Here is a 24,308-nt window from a genome sequence, read left to right on the forward strand (position 1 = left end):
GAGATTTAAAAAAAAAAAAAAATTTTTCCTCTCTGGTGCATATTTCCACATCTAGCATATTTCTTCCTAGTTTACTAGCAAAAATTCAAATTAAAACAAGTACCTACTAAATGTAGATTTATTCCTAGACTCTCAATCTGCTCAGTTTATGCAGAGAAATGGTACCAGAACAGCAGTTTTAAGGAGATACCTCTGTAGGCACATATCAGAGTTGCAGCAGAAAACAAGAAGGAAAAACACATTGTAGCAGGCTGTTCTGGGGTGAAGTCCATCCATAACTTGACTACAAATATGAATTACAGCCTAATTCTGCTCTATATTTTTCAAGCACTTTGGATCTGGTGAATCAGATGAATGTTTCCACAAACCATAGCTCTCACTGGGAATTTCATGTATAGGAAATGCTGTGAACAGGAATGGCAGCGAATTGTCTCATAAAGACTCTCTACTACCTCTTCTTGCCTTTATTACAGTCTGTTCTTTCCTTCTCTCTTCATCTTCTGCTGAACAATTTTTTTTGTTTCCAATTCTTAACATTCATTGTTCAGTACAGTTTGAATAATGCTTATCTGAAGTAAATTCTTATTTGAAATTTTTTTCTCTCCTCTACTGAATAAAATTTTCTGCAGTGCTCCCATTCCACCTGAAGAACTTGAGCATGTATATTTGCTTAATTTTTTCCACAATTCCATTTCAGTATTTGGCCTTGCCCCTTACTGCAGTACCCCAGTTCCTGCCAGTTTCACATTTGGCTTTGGCCAAAAAGTGACTTAATGTGCATAAATTTTTGTGATCTAAACCACTGTGGTATTGAAGAGCTAAGCACTCATCCCTGTTAAGACAATAAACTCTCCTCCTTCTGTTGCAAACCTCAGCTTGTAGCCTGTGGGCTCTACTATTCTTGCAATCCCACCTCCTGCAGCTCAGTAGCCAAAGGATTAGTATTAAGCATTTCAAAGCCTTGTCTGCAAATTTCTGGATCCCATAACTGCAGAAGCTGATGAGAAAGTTCAATCACCACTGAACAGCAGGTCACCTACCAGGAATGCCTCCTTGTTTCTGCAATCTCTTATTTATTTACATTCTGTCTTTTCAATTGGAGTTTCAAGAGTCTGACATATCCAGGAGCTTAAATTCGGCTGACTTTGGAGAGACTTCCAATCTTAAGCTTTTAAATCCCCTTAAAACACTGACTTCAAGGAGCCCAATTGCACAGGCACCCCTAAAAACACCATTCCAAATTTATTTTTTCCTTTCTGTTTCTGAAAATCTTTTTTTTCTTTTTTTTTAATTACAATTTTATCAATTTCTCTGCACTTACCTGTGTAATTGGAACAGGGGATGGGTTAATGTTCCTTTATTGGTCTTTCAAATTTTTTTATTTTCCCTCCCAGCTTCTCATTTACAATCAGATATTCTTCCCCCTTGCCTGTGATGATTTTGCTGTGTGAGACAGACTTCATATTCCATGCATATTTGCCATTTCTAGTAAGAAGCTGACATTTTGATTCAGTTACCCTATATGCTGGGATGTATGTGGAAGGAGAAAAAAGATGAGAAACCAGGAAGATATGCCTGGAGTTTTCACTGGATCTTAGTGTACCAGTATTAACCTGATCTATTGGTTCAACTTTTGAGTGTCTAGAAACTGAAATCATACACCTGGTCAAGAAACTCACCAAAGGAAATGTGACTTTTGTTTTGTAATTAAGGAGATTGCTAGCAATGGCTAAAAGTCATTGCTGCCTGAGATGCTCAGCTTTCAAAACCGTAGCCTGTTGGTGCTGCAAATTTAGGACACAAGAATCTCAGGATTTCCACCCCTCAGTCAAATATTCACAGGTCTCAGCACTGACCAGGATAGGCAACTAAGGTCCGAGTCCCACCTCAGTGACTTCCATCGCTCCATACAAAGGCTACCAATGAGACATAGATCTTTTTCATTGTCTGTGCACTAATTCCTTTCTATACAGTGATCTTTAGTATTGCCAAATATATAATTTTCAATTGTTAACTAGAAAGAGAATTAAACGTGTACTTTTCAATCCAACAAACTATATAAACATTCATTTGGAGCATTTGGTTAGATGATGGCTACTGATGATAAAGTTTTCACAGTTACAAACTAGAAACTAAAAGTCAAGTACAAGAAAAGCTCAGTATTTGGAGATATCTTTATTAAGCATTTTAATACAATATTCAATAGTAAAAGAATCATGTGATGCATATGCAGAGTTTTTGGGCACGGATCTCAGACAAGGTACATGGTGATATTGATTTTACACCGAAATTCAAAACATATTCTCATTTATTACTTTACAAAGATTTATTTAGAAAAAATGTACAATACCAATATCTTTCAGAGTTAACAAAAATAGAAAAATAAAAATTCCTGTTTTCATACACTATATACAATAGAAGCAAAAAAGATTGCCTTTAATTTAACCCGTAGCTTCTGAAATTATCTGGATGTGGCCAGTGTCCAAAGTTTTATAATATTCATTCAGTAACTTGCTGTAACTATTTTTTGTTGATACATTTATTCAAATATTCAGGTGAACTTTCATAAGTCAGTAGACTCTTTAGTAAACTGCTTGTTCAAGTCCAAAGTTGTTTTATTTTTCAGAATTTTTAAAGGAAATATCCACTAGCCACTTTTAATATTGGTTCTGTCTATGCACCAATCAATAAAGAACAATCTCCTGGCTCACAACATATAAAACCAATATAATTTTTTAGAGAAAATTATCAGAAATCAGAAAATTATCAGAAAATATTTGATGAAATTTTAAATGACAAATTGCATAATCTACTAAACAACCCTGAAAAAGGAAAAAAAAAGTCATCTACTATCAAAATAATAATCTACTTACAAATAGATATTCCATCTTGCTTCTGAACTTCATTAAAAACAGCTGTTTAAATATTAACTAATTTTGCTCTGATGGAAAGCATTTGATTTGACATTTTTCTCCATGGATTATTAATGTAGAAATCCATGGAGAAAAATGTCCTGAATTTGTTCTATGGACTTCTGAACGCAAAGGAAAACAACCAAGTCACTTTTCTAGCCCAGCAGAATTTTCAATCCATGATAGCACTGGATCAATTCTGTATCTCTAAATTTAGTCATACAATCTGATTACATAAGATGGAAAAGGCAGATCTAGGCAGTGCAATCTGACAGTACATTTAGCCAGATACATGAGAGCCTTTGAAAACACAGACCCAGCTAATAAGCAGGCTACCAACTTTGGTACCCAACAGGGCCACCCTAAAAGTCATTACCATCTACCAAATGTCAATATTCATTTAACAATTTTACACTACCTTACTTTCATGACTTGATTTTAATTTTAGTGATAGTCATTACATGGTTATGCTCATAACCCCATAAGAATCTATAGTAACTGGTATAAGTAGCAGTTACCTCAGTATTTTCAAGAGGATGAGTTCTGTCTAAATGTACGCATCAGTGTAAAATCAAAGAAGTCTCTAAAAACTAACAATCTCCCTGTCAAACCAGCTGAGAACAGTAACATAGGCTTGCACAAAGTAGTCTGAAAGAGTTTACTGAAAAGCTCCTTCTATCTTTGCTGACATTATACAAAAATAACAAGAAGCATAACTCTGACTACATTTTCTGAGTAAAACTCATCAGTTTACGGTAACCTCAAGACTGCCTTTTTGAAGGATAGATGAGTACTAGATTGCTTCCATCAGCCTGAGCCAAGCAGCTTCCAGTGAAAAGCTTAGCACCTCCACTTGCCCTCGCATCACAAAGCTGTATGTAAATACATCGAAGCATAATTCCCATTCATACACAAACTAAAAATTCATACACACAGCTTGAATTTCTGAGAAAGAAACAAAGATTTCTTTTAATACAGTCTCTGATCCCAACCACCCCCAAAAATTCCTTACTGGTTTACTTCGTATTAGCAACAAATGACTATGCAACATCTTCAGCAACTGTAGTGTCAAAAATTTGGTAATAAACTTGATGTTTCATCGCATCTCTGACATTATAGGACTTGATGAAGCATTCCAGCCATGGCAAGTCACCTACCAACAAAACCCAAATTACTGTTCAATACTCATTTCTAACTTTTATAAGAGACAACTTGAGCAGGATCTTAACTATGATATCTAAACGCATACAATAGTCAATAGAAAGAAAAATTAATTACTAACTTTGACATTCCAATTGGTATCTCCAAAGTTTCCTGCAATATCTGAAATAGTGTTCAGTGACAGTCTTTGATGACTTGTCCTCCCTGTCCCAGCAACCCTCCCAAAACACTTGGACCCAGTAGTTGTACCACAGTATGTAATATATATATGTAAAGACTTTCCAATAATAGAAATTAATCTCCATGTGTCTCAGTGAGACAATTTCACTGGTTGCAAAGGGAAAATCCTTCACAACCTTTACAACAGGGACGCTTTTTATAAGTATGGTAAAGATTGCAGCATGGTTGCAGTGGTCACTGACAGCTGTGTACTGGGAGTATGCTGCAGAGATCGGAGCTGTATCACATAACCAGCTACCTTGGACATGTGTAGTTTAGGCAGAGCCACTTTCTGCCACAACACAAACACTGCACAAAAAGCTCTGTGAATGTACTTGGATTAAGTATTTGCTCAATTTCCATGGATGTTTCCTGTAGTAAGGGATGGTCTAAATCAACATGTGCAATGGAAAGCAGAATATCACCCAAAGCATGTGCCATACACTGATTTTCCTTTCAGCTTTCCCTAACGCGCTGTGACATTCAGTACGAGGGTGTTCTAGTTAACTTCCATATGAATACAAATGACATGTTAGTGCCTGCACAGGCATGACTGTATTCACACATCACTGCATGCTACATGAGAATTTACTGACTCATTACTTTTCTTTCTCAAAGGGAGTTCCAATATTAAAGAAATGTATCAGAACAAATTAACTGGAACTCTGCTTACAGACTCCAGAATTTCTCTGTTCTGAGTTTTGCCTGTGCATAAGTTGAATTCTAAGACTTTGCATATACAATAGCAGATTGAAGGATCCCTTCCCTTCCCACCCCACCTCCCTTTAAAAATAACGGCAAACTGACCTAATTTTCTTCCTGGAGGACAGAGCGTGTTCATGGTCATCTGCATCTTTTCCTGAAGAAAATTGTTACTTAGGATTTCAGAGGCAGGAATTTGGAAAAACTTCTCCTGGAAGAGAAAAGATAAGTATGAGGTGTTGAAAGAGGGGTCAGAAATCATTAGCCAGGACCCTGACTTTATGTTCTTTTAGCAACTTAAAATTAAGTAACATAAGAATAATCTAATTTCAAAAACTGTTCAGATACAGAAAAAAACCTGAAAAAATTAATCATCTGCATTTCAGTACAGTGTATTAATAAAAAAATTATTATAAAAAATTAATAGTCTGTATTTAAGTACAGAGTATTCAGGAACTACAGCCACCCAGACAACACACATGTAGGTCTCTATACATAACTGGTGGATATTTCTCATAAATTTCCATAATCAGACAATGTTATGGCCGGAGAGGATGGCCGGTCCCCTCAACAGTCCCTCACTGCAGTGAGTAGAACATCTTCAGAGGACCAAAGTCACTTGAAAAAAAGGGGCACTGCAACCTGGCTTCATACCAGTTCCCTTAGTGTGAGTTCCACTTTTTGACAGTTTCAGAAACTACGAAGGAAGGCTCATACTGTGGGGTACATTTCTGAATGGAGACATCAAATAAAGAATGGAACATTAAAACATTAAATACACATTTTCTGTGTATTATTAAACCACATGCAGTAAGTATGACTGACAAAACTCCAGTTTTATTCTTTCCAAGTTTGTTATCAGATTTTGTATCTCTAAAGGTTCATCATCTTATAAGTTCTCAGAGTGAGCTAAGGTTTTTGATGGCAATTTGTCATTTTTGTCAAAAGATACAAATACAGAATAATTCTGCCTTTGTATAATTTTTGTATGATATGTTTAATGGCGCTGATCAGAAGTTAGCAGATAATCCAGCAGCAAAACTGACACAGACAACTGCTTTTTCCTTTCACTCTTCCAATTCTTCTCACTATAAAACTTTTTTATTTTTTCCTTCACTGACTTTTCCTATAAAGAGAGGAGGAGACAAAAGAACTGAATGTGTTCCTACAGAAGTGCAACTGGAAGCTAGTGTACAGCTGCACTTCAAAGCAGCCCAGTTCCTTCTTAGGTGGTGCTAAAGGACTGGAGTTTAGGCTTGGGAGGTATTGGCTTGTCTTTGAAGTCCTTCCAGCAAGAACACGAGCAGCTGGCACTGTGGAGGAAATTGTGTTTTTTTCCTGCAGCTAAACTGTAGTTCTGAGCAGTATCTGACAAGAATGTGAGCCACCCTGAAGTAGAAATTTTTTGAATTCTGCATCAAGAGATGGTTTAAAATCTTTTCCCCCACCTTCCTTTTGCAGTTTAGTTTCTCAATATAAAATGGAAAAAGGTCAGTAGAAGGAAAAGATGACTACCTGAAATGGTGATTGCAGTCTTTGACCTCCTTTGCTGTTAATATATTGTGCATTTTAAGAAAACATGCTTATGGTTTTCCTGATATTACTTTTACTTACAGCCTTAAAATTTAACAAGGAAAAGTATTCTCTTCAAAGTCCCATTCAAAGTAATTTCGTATAATGGTGGCAAATATGCAGATATATACACATTAAACAGTATTGCAGTGTGGAAAAAAAACCCACTGAATTCTTTTTCTGTCCCATTTTGTCACACTCAAATTGTAGTGTGTCCATTCTTCAGTGTCTCAGGTAGCAGAAATGGTCTTAAGTAGCTTCACAGAAAACTGAAGATAGGTTAATTCTAAGATTAATAATGTAGTTGAATAAACTGCTTCTGAAATAAAAGACAAACATCCATACAGATATAGCTGAGTTCTGCCTAGGGAAGGAAGGCCCCTTTACCTTGTGGTCATATGAAACAAAAAAATCAAGCATTACTGAATGGAAAGATTCTACTGAAAGTTTAAAAGAGAGGTAATGAGATTTTACTCTAATCCAGAAGTTACCTGCATAAATCCTGAAACACTCTCACCATTCACACAGCATTCAGGCTGCATAATTTAACATTGCCAATAATAAAGAAATTCAGCCATTAGAATGTAGAAAAGTCTATGGAAATACCAAATAATCTATCTACAAGCTTCCATTTTGTCTTTATGCTTTAATATTCTACACTCTGTACAGTATTACCAACATTACAGTATTGTAACTGTCCCCAAAAAAACACTTCAGGTAACATATAATGAATATTTGTGTACGTACATTTGCTATTTTAAAAACAAATCAAAACCAAACCCACATAATCTGTAGAGTCTACCTTTACCTAGATCTACTTACATAATCAAAAAGGTATGCATTTAGTGCTCCTGTTCCATCAACCAGAGTGAATTTCATAATGAAAACATACTGGAGAAGTTCAATACCTAAAACTGAAGAAGAAAAATAATGTATGTTTCTTGGAGTGAATGCGCAAGACAAACTATAACAACTCAAGTTAACAACATCCCTCCTTTATAGGTAACTGACTGAATACTCTCATTAAAACTATAAATTGACAGACCAAAACATAGTGGCTGTGAACAGCAAAATGTCATTTGTATTTTAAGACCACATTGCAATTTGCCTGTGAACACTGTCATAGATGAGCCTATAAAAATGCATAAAGATTTTTAAGTACTTATTCTCACGCTAGTAAACAAAAGATAGTATTTGCTTGGATCTTAGTTCCTACCTTGGTAGGATTCTCCTACTCCTGTTTTTTTATCCAAGGGAGATTAAAAGAGAGGTGCTCTTAATTCAGTGATAATAACAACGCATTCCATCTGAAAACTATCTTCTGAGGAAAAAAACTTGTTTCATATGATATAGGAGAAGCTACTAGGTGGTTTTATTCAGAAAAAAACTTTGCTGGCAGTTCTGAAAGTATTCCAGCTTAGAGTAAACGACTATAGTCACTCTCTCACTGGCAGCAGTAACTGTTAGGCTGCAAACATAAAATAACTTAAACATACAAAGTTCCTACAACTCTGCATCAGTCTTTTCTGGGTACACCTATTTAAACTGGTAGTCATTTGATGTTCAACTGATCTGATATACTTGCAGATTATAATTTAGTCTGAAAACACAAATGATAGAAGAATAATATACATAAAATAGTGCAAATGTAAGGAAGCATTAATCAATACTGGTTTCACTTTGAGAATTAAATGTCAATCACTGCCAGTTATATATTACTTTACATTTATATAATAGAATACAATTATAACAGCTTATTTAACAGAATCACTTTATTGCTCAAATAGTTTTTTTTCTTTTATAAAATCTTTACAAAACTTATGTACTGCTAGATATTCTGACAATATGTTAGAACATGAATCAATAAACATAAAAACATTCTCTTTCCCTAATGTGTTGTAAAATTTTAAGCTCCACTTCCAGCTTTTTAACATGTTGACTGCATACAGTAACACAAGGAACACACAAAGCATGGAACATACATAAATGTTGTGGTATAATGCCTTTCATTTGAATATTACTTCTTGCAGACTCTGTGGAATATGCTTAGCCTAAGGCTTACAGAAGATAAAAGTCTAACTTTTATGAGTCATTAACTAAGACTCTCTTTAGTTCAGGTCAGAAAAACTGTATCTTCAAAAGGAAAAGCAAGGACTGCAAGCATATACACAGTTTAACAACCTGCAACCAAAAATTCATGACATCTGTACTACGATAAGTGTTACTACTGATACTTATGGTAGAAGAAATTAGTCAACATATAAAATCCTTTAATTCATACTGCGATAGTTTCAAAAGTAAATATGTTATTTCTACTGGTAAAAGGTGAATAAGTTTTACAGCATTATATTCAATGTGACCATAAATTACATGCTTTCTGTAAAAAACTGCAACCCAGAACTGCAAACCAAAGTATTTCACATAAACACTTCAGAATCAAGGTATATCAGGACAGTATCATTTCAGCTGACCTTGCGCTATTTCAGTTGGGTCCCATGATGGTCGCTGTTCTGCTGCAATGGAACTTAGATTCTTGATTGGCTTTGGAGTGGAACACTGCTTGCACCTACCATTTAAAACAAGATATTGAGACTAACCACTTATCTATTAATACTAGAAGCTTTCTGCATAGAAAAAAAAAATTCTGATTTTCTTACGCAGTGGGATTGCAAAAGTATTTCTGTTGCTGCTTAAAATAACTATTTTACCAGACACACCAGCTTTAGATCACATCAAACCCCTTAATGCTGTTTCTGAAATATACCTGAGAAGAAATAAATCTGGAAAAGACCACCTCCATGAATAGACAGGAGTAAAACTGCACATCAAGGCTGAGAAAGCTGGAGTTGTTCAGCCTGGAAAACAGAAGGCTCCGGGAAGACCCTATTGTGGCCTTTCAATTTATAGGAGGGGTTTATAATAAAGACAGAGAGAGACTATTAACCAGGGCCTATAGTGACAGGACAAGGAGCAACAGTTTTAAACTGAAAGGGGGTAAATTTAGATTGTACGGAAGGAAGAAATACTTTACAATGAGGGTGGTGAGGCACTGGGACAGGTTATCCAGAAAGACTGTGGATGCCCCACCCCTGGAATTATTCAAGTCCAGGACAGATGGAGGTGAGAAACCACATTTAGTAGAAGGTGTCCCTTTCCCCAGGGGTGCCTGGATTAGATGATCTTCAAAGGTCCCTTCCAACCCAAACCATTCTATGATTCCAAGATCACTACATTGTTAAACATATATTCATATTCACTACTTCTTGCTTTGCAAAAGCAGGAATGAATCTGAACTTGTAGCACACTCTAAAACCACAACAGGGTTTGAGGAGAAATTTGGCTTTGCCTATGTTGAGAATATTAACTATGAATTATTAGAACAATCTATTTTATTACCGGTGTACTTACACCAATAATTATAAATTTTACATTTGACATAGCAAACGCTGCAAGTGGACAAAAATACTGAAGAACTGTTTCCATTTGCCTCAGGGAATAAAATTATAGAACAACTATTCTTCCAAATAAGCTGCTCTGCTACTATATTACAGTTAGAACTTGAAATAAACATTTATTATCTTTTAGAATTATATGCAAAGCATGTCATAAAAATCAATAGAACTATTTGTGCTTCAGTGATATAAAGTCAAGCTCAGCTAAGTCACTTTTTTCCTTTAAAAAACCCACTCAAACTCCAATAAAGTAACTTAGCTGTGAATTTTGCTTTTTATATGCAAGTGTGTCTATTTATATATATATACGTATGAATATACATGCTCATGCACACACATATAAATTCATTCTACTATACGGAATCTTTTTTAGACTTTGCTAAGTATATGCCACTGATAAAAAAAGCACATGAAACATCATTCTGAAATGTCAGCACCCCTGTGAGGTTCCTTCCTAAATATCCTATAAACAATCATGGAATATCTTATAAAGCATTTACTTTTACAATCCAGCCATTTGAAGAGAGAACAACATCTGAAGGTGAGTTGTGTGTAGCTGGGGAAATATATGGATTATGAAAGTGCAAGGGGAAATACTTCCTATTGGTGAAGATCCTGTCCCAGTAGGAGTACCCATGTACTGACTTTATTTAAAAAAGCTGTAGACAGCCATATCTGTAAAGGTGAAAACAATATATGACAAAGAGAAATAATAACCTGTATTCATTTTATAGATGGCCCTTATGGGAAACTTTAGGGTTCACATGAAACATGCAATATTTCCACACAGAACTTTTTTTTACTGCCTACAGACCTGACATAGTGCCCCACTGCGCTGTGCTCTGCTTGAACTTACTAGGACTGCTGAGAGAGAGAGGACTCAATAGCTTGCATGAAGTAACTGGTATTTCTGAGCTCAGTAACTGCACGCTGCTGGGCAGTACTGGGAGAACACACTGCTGCTGGCACTCATTGAGCAGATCACAGATACCACACCGAGACGTATGTACTGTATTCCACAGCCTTGGAACTGTGGAATTCAGAAACCTGTTAAGTCGTCTCTACAGTGAATGACATCCACAAACAGGTAAGGCACTTTGCAGTGCTGAGGATCACAATAAATGACAAATAGTAAGGATAGGCTGTCCAAAATCCCTTACTTCTTCCAAACCCCAAGCTTTCCCAACACTAAGAATGAGAGAGAATGAGATGTAGATTGACAGCCTGAGATAATTTTCTGGGTCTCTATTTAAATATTATCTGCTATATTGTTAATATATTAAAAAATCCAACCCCGTATACAGTTTTAAAAGCAATATGTGTTTTGACTTTAAGTGAGACGACAAAATGGAAGACCTGGACTAAAAGAGGTAGATTAAGGTACTCCAGGTACTAGGTACTGCACATCATGTTATGTATTTTGCATCAAAGAATCTTTGGGTGAGTTATGCCTTGAGCATTGCATATTGAATTACTGAAGAAAATGGTATCTATTACTGCAACTATTGAAACATCAACAAATACTTTTAACCTACCCATAATATTTTACATTCCCTTGTAAAAGAAAAGGAGCTGAAAGATCTAATAATTCCAGATCAACTTCTGTGGATCTCACAGGAATAACACACTTAAATCTTTTTGTAAGCTTCCAGACTTCTTTTAGTGTTCCACCTATTAAAAATAGAAAAACATGGTTTCTTAAACTGTAATCACGAATAAATCAAACAACTTGTAGTTCTTGGCTGATTAGATAATGATTTTAGGACCTTCAATAATAATTGAGATCCACCATTGAAAACTCAAAAAATAGCCCAATACTTTCTCACTCTTACTCAACAACAGACTCAATAAAGAATCAAAGATTGACATTCATAAAAGCACATGCCTTAATATCTTCCTCATAGCTATCACTGTAACCAAGAAGTTGTATTTAGTTAGCATCACTTTCATATAATTTCTCCTATGATTTTACTAGCAATTTTATAAAACAAGGCAGAAAACAGAAGGGGTTTTGTCACTGACCCCTATACAAAGGACCATCTGACTTACATTTGCTTATTCACACCATTACTTGAGCACAATCGAAGACTTTGTTTTAAATCTGAATGGGACTATTTGCAATTATTTATTATTTTTATTCTATTAAAGAATTCCTCAATAGTATTCTCGCTAAATTGCTTTGTTTAAAAGTCAGTGGCTATTTTGCTTCTCTGAGGAATTCTGATAAAAACCACAACAAACCAAAAAAACTCACAGTGAGAGAAACTCTATTAATCTGAAACAACACTGACATCCAGAGGCTGACAAAGTTAATTGTAGGCTTGTATTACCAGAAGCCTTTCAAAACTTCTCTATGTCAATACTAAAAACAGGTTTGTTTAGAAGACTCAGCGAGTTTTTAAATCAGAACTGAAAAAACAATAAGCACAACTCAAAAAAATAAAGTCAGGTGTTAATTTTAGCATAATCAACAATAAACATATAGGTTTAGTTTTAAAATAGATAGAAGCACCTTACAAGACCTTCAAAGATTACCCTTTCTTATTTGCACAACAGTGACCTACAGTTCCAGGGAAGTTCTTTTCTTTTAAGATGCCTTTGGGATCACCACTACTTACATAGAATACAACTTCAACATATCTTCACTTTGTACATCCTCAGAGTAGACATTGTGCCATAAGAGCTGGTATATTTGCCATCTACCTTACCTTCTATCATAAGCAAGGTGTCTTCAGGCTGTTGAAGCATTTCATCATGCTTTACGAAATGGATAGCTATTTTCCTTTGCTTCTGGTCTTGTGTAGTCCACATTACAGAATCATACCAGGATGTATTGTGTAATTCTGGGTTTGGGGCAGTAATGGCAGAGCGTTGTAAAATAAAGTCAAACACATCTCCATCTGGAACTTCTTGCCTAAAACATTTCCAAGATAAGTAAGTAAATTCTAAAAGCTTCTCCTTAGGCAATCTATTAACAAGGATGACACTACTCCAAATAAATATTAGAATACAGTCATGAGAGTTAAAGTACATACAGGAAAAATATCCTCATTGTTTTATCAGTTTAAACATTTACAGTTGTATAGTATATAATGACTTTTCATGTTAATAAATACGCTAAGTTATGTGCCAACTTACCTAGAAGCAGAGGTAGCCTAGTGGCTTCATACACACACACACACACATACACACTCACATATATATGTATCCATGGAAGACTAAATAATATCAGCTTTATGTGACTTCAGCTGGGCCTTAAACGGGTCACACAACTGCATACCACTTCATGAGAGTGAAAAAGCCGTATAAGCTTACATAATTTCAAGGTTTATGTTTTAGTCTATTTGACTTTGCATATATTGAGGGGGAAAAAAAAAGAAAAAGGACAGGAGCAGAATAGCTTCACATAAGTACTGTAAAGGGAAAATCTGCAACTCTGTACCACATTTTTCTTTCTTGTCCTGCTAGAGTGCACCATTCGTGCATTTCCACTCGTCATTCACAGAGAAGCAATAATGCAGGCCATTCACTTTTTACCAGTATTACCGAATCACAGAATGAATAAGGTTGGAAAAGACCTCTGAGATCATCAGGTCAACTGATGACCCAAAACCAGCACGTCAACTAGACCATGGCACCAAGTGCTATGTCCAGTGTTTCCTTAAACACCTCCAGAGACAGTAACTCCACCACCTCCCTGGGCAGCCCATTCCAGTATCTAATTACCCTTTCTGTGAGGAAATTCTTTAATGTCCAACTTAAACCTCCCCATGTGCAACTTGAGGCCATTTCCTCTCATCCTGTCTCTAGCTGCCTGAAAGAAAAGGTCAACCTTCACCTAGCTACAATCTCCTTTCAGGTAGCTGTAGAGTGATAAGGTCTCTCCTAAGCCTCCTCTTCTCCAGGCTAAACAATCCCAGTTCCCTTAGCCACTCCTCATAGGATCTGTGCTCCAGATAGGCCTGTAGTTCCATGGATCCTCCTTCCAGCCCTTGTTGGGGATGGGCATCACTTTGTCCAACCTCCAAACATCTGGGACCTCCCCAGTTATCCAGGACTGATGATAAAACATGGAGAGCGGCTTAGAGACTTACCAATGACAGGTAAAAAGTCAGCAGCTGGCACACAAATTAAGCAGCACTAGAATGTTTTTCCTAAGCAAAACAGACCCGCTGGCTTCAGGTGGAATATGAACTGTGACAAAAAGGATAATAAAAAAAAGGCAAAAACGGGCTATTTCATAAAACACTGCAAGAAAGTAGGTGTCAAACTTTAGAGTGGAGCTGAAGAAAAAATGCCATCGACTCCTGCTCCTGCAGATTATTCTGATGATTTCACTTTCAAACCCAAGAGCATCTGCTTCCACCACTGAATAGAACAATTCTTTCCTATGAAACCAAACTTTGATATTCTTCTGCAATGACTGCAGAACTGGCAAACAAGAGATCTTCCCAAACCTGACCATAGTGCTCTTCACATAAACCTTTCTGCCTGTGTTCCTGGATTACTAATTTAAACGTAAAGGCAATGGACCTAACATAGCAGGTGTCGTAGTTTGACTCTCCAAAAATTCAATTTTCAAACTCTCCACAATTTGCTTCAGTGTGAGAGAAGTTTTCAGACATGCATAACTACCAACATGGGGGAATAATATCAAAATTTATTACTAACACAATAAATACTATAATATATATATACAACAATCCTAACTATCTCTCCTATAGTAAAACAATATATATACATAGATCATCTCTCCTTCTCTCCATAGAAGTCCAGAAGGAAAGAAGAAGTCTTTTTCACTTTCAGGGCAGTACAATCTTTCCTCTCCAAAGCAGCAGTTCCAATTTGTTGTAGTTGGAAAAAATCTCTCTTTCTCTTCATTACAACGCAGGGGTATCTCTCTCACCCCTCTCAGCCATTCGGCTCTAACCGAAGGTCTCGCCCGTGGACTGCAAAGCAGGGACAAAACTCACCTTACCACGGTCATATCAAGGAGTGCAAAGCATTCTGTAAAAGTCCCTTTCCCCGGGGGGCCAAGTTCCCCCGGGTCAGAACATTTTAGGGGCTTTCAGTTCAGTTCTTGCCCCAAGCGTTCTAGCAGAGCTCTTCTGCTCCGTCTCGGCTGCAAACGTGGCAGGGGTGGATGCACACTTCCCCTGCATTCTTTGGTCTGACCATCCTGGTCTAGCTTGCAGGACACCTCCGGGCCCTCAGCTCCTCTCTCTCTCTAGCTGCAGTTGCATTTCAGGACTCCCTTCAAATTTGGAAGCCCACCCCTCCTTCCAAGGAGATCTCAGGGTTTTGAGGATGTAATTCAGTCTTACCCCAAAACAGTCTCTGCTGAGCTTTCTCTGCTCTGTTGCCAGCTTTCTCTCTGCAGGACACCTCTGCGTCTCTCAGCCTGGCCCTGTGCCATATTGCTGCTCGCCGGCTATCGTCTTGGCTTTCAGCCATAGCTCGCTATTCAGTGCTGCCTCTGCCACCGCTTCAGCGTCTTCTGCTGCCCCCTCACAGTGGAGAAACTCCCCCCCAGCCTTTGGCCATGGTACCCGGTCCAGTTTTAACACTACACTGGGTCTCCTGGGGTCCCGGCCGGGGGCTGGGGGCCTTGGCCCCCAGCGGGGCTCACTGGCCCCTCAGCTCTAACACGTGGTGTCTCAAGCCACGGCTGCCTCTCCTTCCAGCTACGTACCCAGTCTTCTTTTTTCTGTCTGTGTAATATGCTAATTTCACAGGGGTGCTGATTGGCTCAACACCAAGAACACCACCCCTGGGGTTAACTACTTTCCAACTCCAGGGAAAAAGCCTTTTTCAACCTACAGCAGCAAGTCATCTGTCCAGACATACCTGTCCAGACAACTCTTCCAGCCACTACAGCCTGTCTGAAGACTTCCCTCAGAGGCAGGAATGAAATTAGTTGTTTTTGAACTAAGCTATACGCAAGGGTTGAAAATTCTATAAAATAGATACATGAATAAAACTACATTCATCTATATTGGTATTTTGCTATTTACAAAGAGGCTTCCAGCCAAGGTTTAAAAATATTAAAAATACATCTCTCACAAGGATTTTATACCCTAAGCATATATACATCTTACTGGATAAAGTTTTAAAGGATCAAGCTTGCATTGAGCTTTGTTCAGCCAGGGCCTTCAGCATATGCCAAAACATGAAACAACTTCTGCCACAGAAGAATATGTAAGAGAGAAGGATCATGTGTCCTTCTTGGGCCTCTTAATCTACTCAATCCAGGCTGAAGTACAGTCCCACTATATTTCACTGATTGCTTCTACCTGATGCACACAGTTGAGAAGAGAAGCTAAACTTCTACAAAAGCACTGCAAGTAGTTTTATCATAGCAGCAGGATGGTGGTAATAGTAAATATGCTAAATAAATCATCAGAAATCTATGTAGTTAAAAGTCTGTCCGAATTCTGTGGCAAAGAGAAGGCAACAATATGTGAAAGAGGAGACGACTAAAATGAACAGAAAGAAAGCTCATAACAAGTCAAGAATATACAAAAAGACTATAATATTTATGGAAAGTTTTGTGATAAGCTTCATAAAGAACAAACAAAATTCTATCAGTTGTACCTGCTTATTACTATATAGATTTGACAAATATATAAACAAGTGACAAAAGTGGTAGACATAGTTATTATAGGTAATTATCTCCTTTTTATACTTGGCAATAAAGTCCATGTCCTTGTATGTTGTGAAGATGCTGAAGTACTCCTGTTGCATTATGAATATCTGATAAAGACCAATATTGTTAAAGCTGCAGGCATACTTTGCATCCAAAAGCTGTAAGAGAAGGACAGCAGGGCCATTTGCTTGTCTCAGTGATGTTTGCATCTGATAAATCTTGATTGTGCAAAAATTTACAAAAGGCTAGGAGAATGCTAATGTGCCATCATTAAAGAAAGTAATAGTTTACATCAGTAACAATAAAGCTGTTTGCTTGGGACTGATGTTAAGTCAGGCAAAAAAAATGGTACAGGATTCAGATGATCATGGATAGCACTTCAATGCATACCACCCAACAGTTTAATCAAAAATAGGTGAGCATTATTTGATACAATGACAAACAGCATTAAAGGGGAAATAACAATGATACAATAGTCAAGTGAACTCACACAGGTCAGAAAAAAGGACAAAAATAACAAGGTGAATAGTGTGGATGTCCCATCCCTGGAAGTGTTCAAGGACAGGCTGGATGGGACTCTGAGGAACCCAGTCTAGTGAAAGGTATACCTGCCCATGGCAGGGGTTTGGACCAAGATAATCTTTAAGGTCCCTTGCAATCCAAGCCATTCTATGGTTTCCCCAATATTTTTGGATCCAGAAAAGATGCCTTGTCTGGGAGATGCACTTAAGTCAAAGATATTTACTCATTCACTTGGAAACTATCATACCTCTTTGCATATCCTATTCTAAAACTGCAAGAAAGAAACAGGTACTTAAATACAACTTTGGTGTGGAAAAACTGCACTGCTGCATTTGAAAATAAAGAAAAGTTATTGTTTTGAGAGCACTCAAAGGATTCATAAATGGAACTTATCTGATGATTTAAAATTTTCCTCCCTATTATCAGTGAGTTTCAATTACATTATACTGCGTGAAACACTTACAAGGAGTTGCATCTGGAACAATGAAGTTTAATAGACTGATGGAGCTTCTGGGGTTTATAGGTTCTCAGCTTTGCTCTAATGCGATACTGTTGAGGAGCTGTGCTGTTCATAATGGTTTTCAGTTCTGTGTTATTCAAATCCTGATGATCTGTTAATACTGCAAAACAATACACACACACAAAAAAGCACCATGCATACCTATTAAATACCATAATATTTGGAATACAGGAAATGGCAATTGCAGGTTTGCATTTTTCCTTAATTTCCAACTTTTCTTTCCCTCCCAGTTGCAGCCTTAGTTTTATCAATACAACATGTTACTACAGTCTGTAAGATAAATCAAAAGAGGCTGTAGATGCATGGTGCACTTCAGGGTCCAGAAATTCAACATGTAGAAATAACAAATGAAAGTAGAATATACAAATATGCTCTATTCCTTAAAAAGCCAAATAAAACCAATGTAACATAGATACACTTATACTCTTAAAATAGCTCTTCCTATAATAAGTAAAAGATTATTTCAGCCTTTGAGACAATATCTCAAAACTATTTTTGTTCTTTAGCAAAATACAAATTCACTTTAGGTCAAAATATTACCTACCTGTAACAGGTAACTGCTGACATCTCTGTAAGTGCGATTCAAGATCTAAAATCAAGAAGAATTACCTAATTATTTTCCTTCCTTCTTTTCTTTTTTATTATGTGGACATACAAAAACAGGTAGGTAGATAGGCAGATAGATACATACACAAACCCAAAAGCTGAACAGAGGAAAATGGAAATCCCAATAATGTATGAAAACAACATAGCAAAAGAAAAAAGCAAAGCAAGCAGGAGGCAAACATTACATATCAAGAGTTAATATACTGAGTGGAAGTTAACATATACATTAAATAGTAATGCTCATCAAAATGAACACTTTTCAAAAGCATACTGTCAATGATCTGCTAACATAAACTGTTTTCATCCCCTGCAATCTTTTGGGACAAGAACATAAATATATTATTCTAAAATCAATATGGACTGCCTGGTTCCTCCTCTGAACAACCTGTACTATACACACAGAGTGCAGTAAATAAGAGCAAAATTCTTTCTAAATTTGCAGTTATGGACTGGACATGAAGTATTCATTTACTCTTGACTTTTACATCCTTTTAGAAATATCCAGTCACAGTACATTAATAATGGCTAAGTAACACAGGATTTTAAAAGCTAGAAGCAAAGATATAGGCTATGTCCAACCACCTTTAGAGTTTAATTCCCCTTTAGTTATTCTTATCCTGGGCTAAAAATGCCATTCAAAGAATAATATGGGATCTGTAAAACTGCCTGTAAGATGCTACTTTTCCATGGCACTGCACCTTACAGCTCTGCCACTGACACAACTTTCCATCCAATGACTTCAGGGCTCCTCAACACACAGCTGTTCAGTAGTGTTTTCAGTGCCTGTCCCTGAAGAATCCTAGAGGAAGGGAGTTACATAACTCTGCTTTGTGATCTAATATAATATGATTAAGAACACCATCTGTGTTTAAGAATTTATTCACTACCTCCTATGAAAGTATCTTTCTGTGTAATATGAAAGGCTGGGAGACAGAAAGATAGGGTAATGAAAATTTCCAGTCTAATAATCCAAAATAATTCTCTAAGGCTTTGCATGTGAAATTAACATTACATACTTAGAGAAGTAGTAACTGTGACCTTTTCTTGACCATATATATCTGTTAGAAGAAAGACCAATTGCTCTTACCCGTAAAATCGCTAAAAGTGCCGTCTAATTCCACTGAAGACATGCTTTCCATATTCTGACTGTCTGCCAGATCCACAGATTCTAAGAATCTAAAAATAAATGATTAAATATTTTATAATCTAGAGAAATCTTTCATATATCTACATACACACACACGCACACACATATATAATGGGATTACACAGACACTTATACGATACCTATTTATTATCAATACACAGGTATAATGTTCACTCATAAAGGTTCCAGCAGAGATATAAAACTCAGCTGAGCCAGAATTTGCAGGGAATTATATTAATGATGCAGATAAGACACTCCTTTCCAAATCACTTCTGGAACATTAAGCACAATATAGTGCCAAAAAGAAACACGTACTACTGGAAACAGAATTTCTGATAAAGGAATATGGACTTTGGTGACTTAGCCTTTCCTAAGGAAAAAAATAGTTTATAACCTTTGGAAGAAGGGGCAGACCACTCAGGAGTACTAAAGGATGTTATGCAGGCAGAAAATTAGAAGGGCCAAAGCCCAACTAGGACTTGATCTGGCTACTGCCATGAAAGACAACAAAAATAGTTTCTACAAATACATCATCAACAAAAGGAAGGCTACGGAAAATCTCCATCCTTTGTTGGATGTGGGGGGAAACAGCGACAAAGGATGAGGAAAGGGCTGAGGTACCTCATGCCTTCTTTGCCACAGCCTTTAATAGTAAGACCAGTTTTTCTCTGAGTACTCACACCCGAGCTGGAAGATACGGATGGGGAGCAGAATGAAGCACTCATAATCCAAGAGGAAATGATCAGTGATCTGCTACACCACTTAGTCATACACAAGTCTATGGGACTGGATGGGAGCCACCCATGGGTACCGAGGAAGCTGGTGTGAGTGCTCACCAAGCCACTTTCCATCATTTATCAGCAGTCCAGCTAAGCAAGGAGATCCCTGTTGACTGAAGTTAGCAAATGTGATGTTCATCTACAAGAAGGGTCAGACGGGTGACCCAGGGAACTACAGACCTGTCAGTTTAACTTTGGTACCAGGGAAGGTCATGGAGCAGATCATCTTGAGTGCCATCATGTGGCATGAGCAGGACAACCAGGGCATCAGGCCCAGCCAGCATGGGTTTATCAAAGGCAGGTCCTGCTTGACCAACTTGATCTCCTTTCATGGCAAAGTGACCCACTCACTTTGGATGAGTGAAGGGCTGTGGATGTAGATTACCTGGACCTTAGTAAAGCCTTTGACACTCACTCCCACAGCATTCTCCCAAGGAAACTGGCTATTCATGGCTTGGACAGGTGCCTATTCACTGGGTAAAAAACTGGCTGGATGGTTGGGTACAGAGAGGGGTGGTGAATGCAGTTAAATCCAGCTGGTGGCTGGTGACTCATGGTGTTCCTCAGGGCTTAGTATTGGGGCCAGTTGTTTAATGTCTTTATCAATGTTCTGGACGAGTGGATTGAGGGTTCAGCCAGTTTGCAGATGACACCAAGTTGGGCCAGAGTGTTAATCTGCAGGAGGGCAGGAAGGCTCTACAGAGGGATCTGGAGAAGCTGGATTGATGGGCTGAGGCCAATTGTATCAGGTTCAAGAAGGTGAAGTGCTGAGTCCTGCACTTGGGTCACAACAACCTCATGCAGAGCTACAGGCTTGGGGCAGAGTGGTTGGAAAGTGGCCCAGCAGAAAAGGACCTGGGGGTGCTGGTCGACAGTGGGCTGAACAGGAGCCAGCAGTGTGTTCAGGTGGCCAAGAAGGCAAACGACATCCTGGCTTGTATCAGAAATAGTGTGGCCAGCAGGACCAGGGCAGTGATTGTCCCACTGTACTTGGCACTGGTGAGGTCACACCTGAAATGCTGAGTTCGTTTCTGGGCTCCTCACTTCAAGAAAGACATTGAGGTGCTGGAGTGAGTCCAGAGAAGGGAAACAAAGCTGGTGAAGGGTCTAGAGAGTAATTCATATGAGGAACAGTTGAGGCAGCTGGGGTTGTTCAGCCTGGAGAAAAGAAGGCTGAAGGGAGATCTTATTGCTCTCTACAACTACATGAAAGGAGGTTATGACAAGGTGGGGGTCGGCCTCTTCTCTCAGGAAACTAGTGACAGGACGAGAGGAAATGGCTTCAAGCTGTGCCAGGGGAGGTTTCGATATTTAGAAAAATTTCTTCATGGAAAGGGTTTTCAAGCACTGCAACAGGCTGCCCATGGAAATGGAGGAGTCATCATCTCTGGAGGTGTTCAAAAGATGTGTAGACGTGGCATTTAGAGACATGGTTTAGTGATGGACTTGGACAAGGTTTACATTTGGACTCAATGATCTTAAAGGTCCTTTCTAATCTAAATGATTCTGTGATTCCTTATGAATATAACACAGTTCAGTAAGGCATTTAAATTATCTGTTTCATTTTGAACATCTTTAAATCTCACCACTTCCAATTAACACATATGTACATGCTTAAAATGTGCATAATTTATTTGCTGAAACAAGGTTTTTGTCTTCAAAAGATTATATGCCACCATAATACAGAGCAAGTATGTTAACATGGCCAGGATTTATTATTACAGCACTATAAAATAGAAATCTTGATCCCTATTATATTCAAAATTTGAAAAAATAGCCTTTATTTACCTATCCCTCCAAATACTCTTCATCTTAGTGGTGCTAATGACATATTCTGCTCTAGAGTTTCTGGTTCTTAGATATGTTTGTAACTCTAAACTGTACAGTTGTTACATTAGCCTAGAGTTTTCAAGAATCACCTAGGAAAAAAAACCCCAAAACACCTACACATAAAACTTACGTTTTTAGTTCCTTAACATCGGGGTTATTTTCTGGCAAGACTCCTATTCCTCGACCGTAACAGGTGCCACCATGAAGATGAAATTCTATATGCGAGACATCTTCATTCTCAGCACTTGCTTGTTTCGTATGAATGCTGTAAATTCTCAGAAAACTTCCAATCTAAAAAAAAAAAAGCCAACTTAGCACAAAGCTAGCTGTTTACATGGAAAATTCTAGGCTTCTAGGCCTCATAAAGCTTCTTCCCTGTTTGAACTGAATCACATAACAGCTAAAGTTGTCAGGGACCTCTGGAGATTGCCTCGTTCAACCCCTGTGCCCAGAGCAGAGTCAACTAGAGCAGGTTTCTTAAGGTTGTCTCCAGTTGGGTTCTGAATACTTTCAAATGTGGAGACTGCAAAACCTCTCTGGGTGACCTGTTCATTTTGCTTTATCAGACAACATTACTGACAGCAAAGGGTGATTCAGAACCAGCATAAGCCTTCTTAATAAACCTAATTCTCAAACATAGTTCAGAAGACAGAGCAAACGAGTTTATACATTTCTTTCCTGAGGGCTCAATTTCCCTTCTATTTTCAGAACACAGTCCTCTGGGGACTGAAGTCCTGTGATTTGTCCATGTATGGCCACATTTGGCAATTGACCTCATGTCTGTCATCATGCACAGCTTTTTATCTCTTCAGGTGTACATACAAACACATCTGTTTACTCAGATTTCTTTATCCCATCTTACGCTTACATTACAGATAATATTTCTTTAGCACCAGGAGAAAAGGCAACACATATTAGAAATTGAAACATTTTGGCACACTTCCTAACTCTGTTAGATCTTCTCCTCAGGTACACGGAGAATATACTTCTTCTTTTGCTTAAAATTATTTTGTGTTTTCTGAAACAGTTTTGTTAAGTTACACAAATAGACTTAAGCTAACTTATACAAATACCTATTAAAAACAGAAATTATGGAGATCTGAACATTGAACACATTTTTATAACTCTGTTTTTATTTCAAAATACCATACCCATCATCCCCCCCAAAAACCCCACACATCCGACCAAACAAATAAAATCAAACCCAAGGTTCTAAAGGTAGATAATCTTGAGACTTAACTACACAGTTACTAAAATTTTTCTTTAAATATGTAACCTAAGATCCACTTGATAGCTGGCAAGCTACGCACATTCAACAACCTGGATTTATTTTAATTCTAAGTATTTTTTAAATAACCCTACATAAATGATAAATTATTTTAAATTTACTTCAATTAAAATTAATATTACAGCAGTCAAGTCTGTTAAGTCTTATTTCAGCTTTAACTTTAACCAATGGAAAACTAGATTGGATTGGCCAGGTCTTAGTACAACACTTATAAATTTATGTATACATGCATAATATGGATATTAAGATGGAGCAGCAACCTGTGTCTAGAATCCTCCTCTCTATCAATTATGTGACTACATAATGCTGGTATCAAACTACTTTTAAACAATAATCACACACGAAAAAGCAGCATATTTTTCAATTCGGGCAGCAGGGACATAAAAACTGCACTTCAGCCTGCACCTATTTTGCTTCTGGCATGGAGCTCTTACCAGAGTTTTAATTGATCTGCACTGTTAGAAGGCTGCTCATTTTGTTCATTCAAAGCATTACCAGGACAGCTTGTGCATTTAGATGGCAGTTAAGAGGCTTAGCCAGAAGTTTGGGTTTTTTTTCCTTTCCAGATACTGATTTCACTTAATTATGTTGAATATCCAAAAATACAAGGGGCACTCATATTATAAACGCAATCGAATGACTGTGACAAATGCCTTGGGAGAAAGTTTTTTTTTTAAAGTTCTTAGCTAAGTTCTGCTTATGAAATAACCTTAAGTTAATAAAACAGTGTCAAACTACTTCCTACCTCCAAAGTAATTTGCATATAAACAGGAAAAAGTTCATTAAAATTGACAGATTTTTTTTCTTTTAAAAAGAATGTATGAAAAAAGTATTTTCTCTATGTACAAATATAAAAAATTAAACATGGGAGACGAGAGTTCAGAAGCCAAAAATACAAAGTGTTGAGTCTGCCTTCTAAGCTTGTGTGCTGAAATTCATGCAGAAGTCAACT

At 37.4% G+C, this 24,308-nt stretch overlaps 1 protein-coding gene across 2 annotated transcripts in view; it reads right to left on the minus strand.

The window, feature by feature from the left end:
* Positions 1-24,308, minus strand: part of LOC113965582 (protection of telomeres protein 1-like) — a 54,499-nt gene that overhangs the window by 20,934 nt on the left and 9,257 nt on the right. The window contains exons 3-12 of one of the 2 annotated variants that reach the window (XM_027679189.1): positions 22,199-22,359; positions 19,400-19,488; positions 18,251-18,295; positions 17,650-17,806; positions 12,727-12,932; positions 11,554-11,689; positions 9,038-9,132; positions 7,389-7,480; positions 5,100-5,205; positions 2,161-4,065 (exon numbers count right to left, since the gene is read on the minus strand). In XM_027679189.1, coding sequence (XP_027534990.1) covers positions 3,953-4,065; positions 5,100-5,205; positions 7,389-7,480; positions 9,038-9,132; positions 11,554-11,689; positions 12,727-12,932; positions 17,650-17,806; positions 18,251-18,295; positions 19,400-19,488; positions 22,199-22,359 — 1,200 coding nt within the window. In that variant the 3' untranslated portion in view covers positions 2,161-3,952. Of the gene's footprint in view, positions 1-2,160; positions 4,066-5,099; positions 5,206-7,388; positions 7,481-9,037; positions 9,133-11,553; positions 11,690-12,726; positions 12,933-17,649; positions 17,807-18,250; positions 18,296-19,399; positions 19,489-22,198; positions 22,360-24,308 lie in introns of those variants that run through there. The other variant, XM_027679188.1, reaches the window with a different exon arrangement.

This window comes from Neopelma chrysocephalum, unplaced genomic scaffold (genome assembly GCF_003984885.1).
Source record: "Neopelma chrysocephalum unplaced genomic scaffold, ASM398488v2 Primary Assembly neopelma1_45, whole genome shotgun sequence".
NCBI lineage: Eukaryota > Metazoa > Chordata > Aves > Passeriformes > Pipridae > Neopelma > Neopelma chrysocephalum.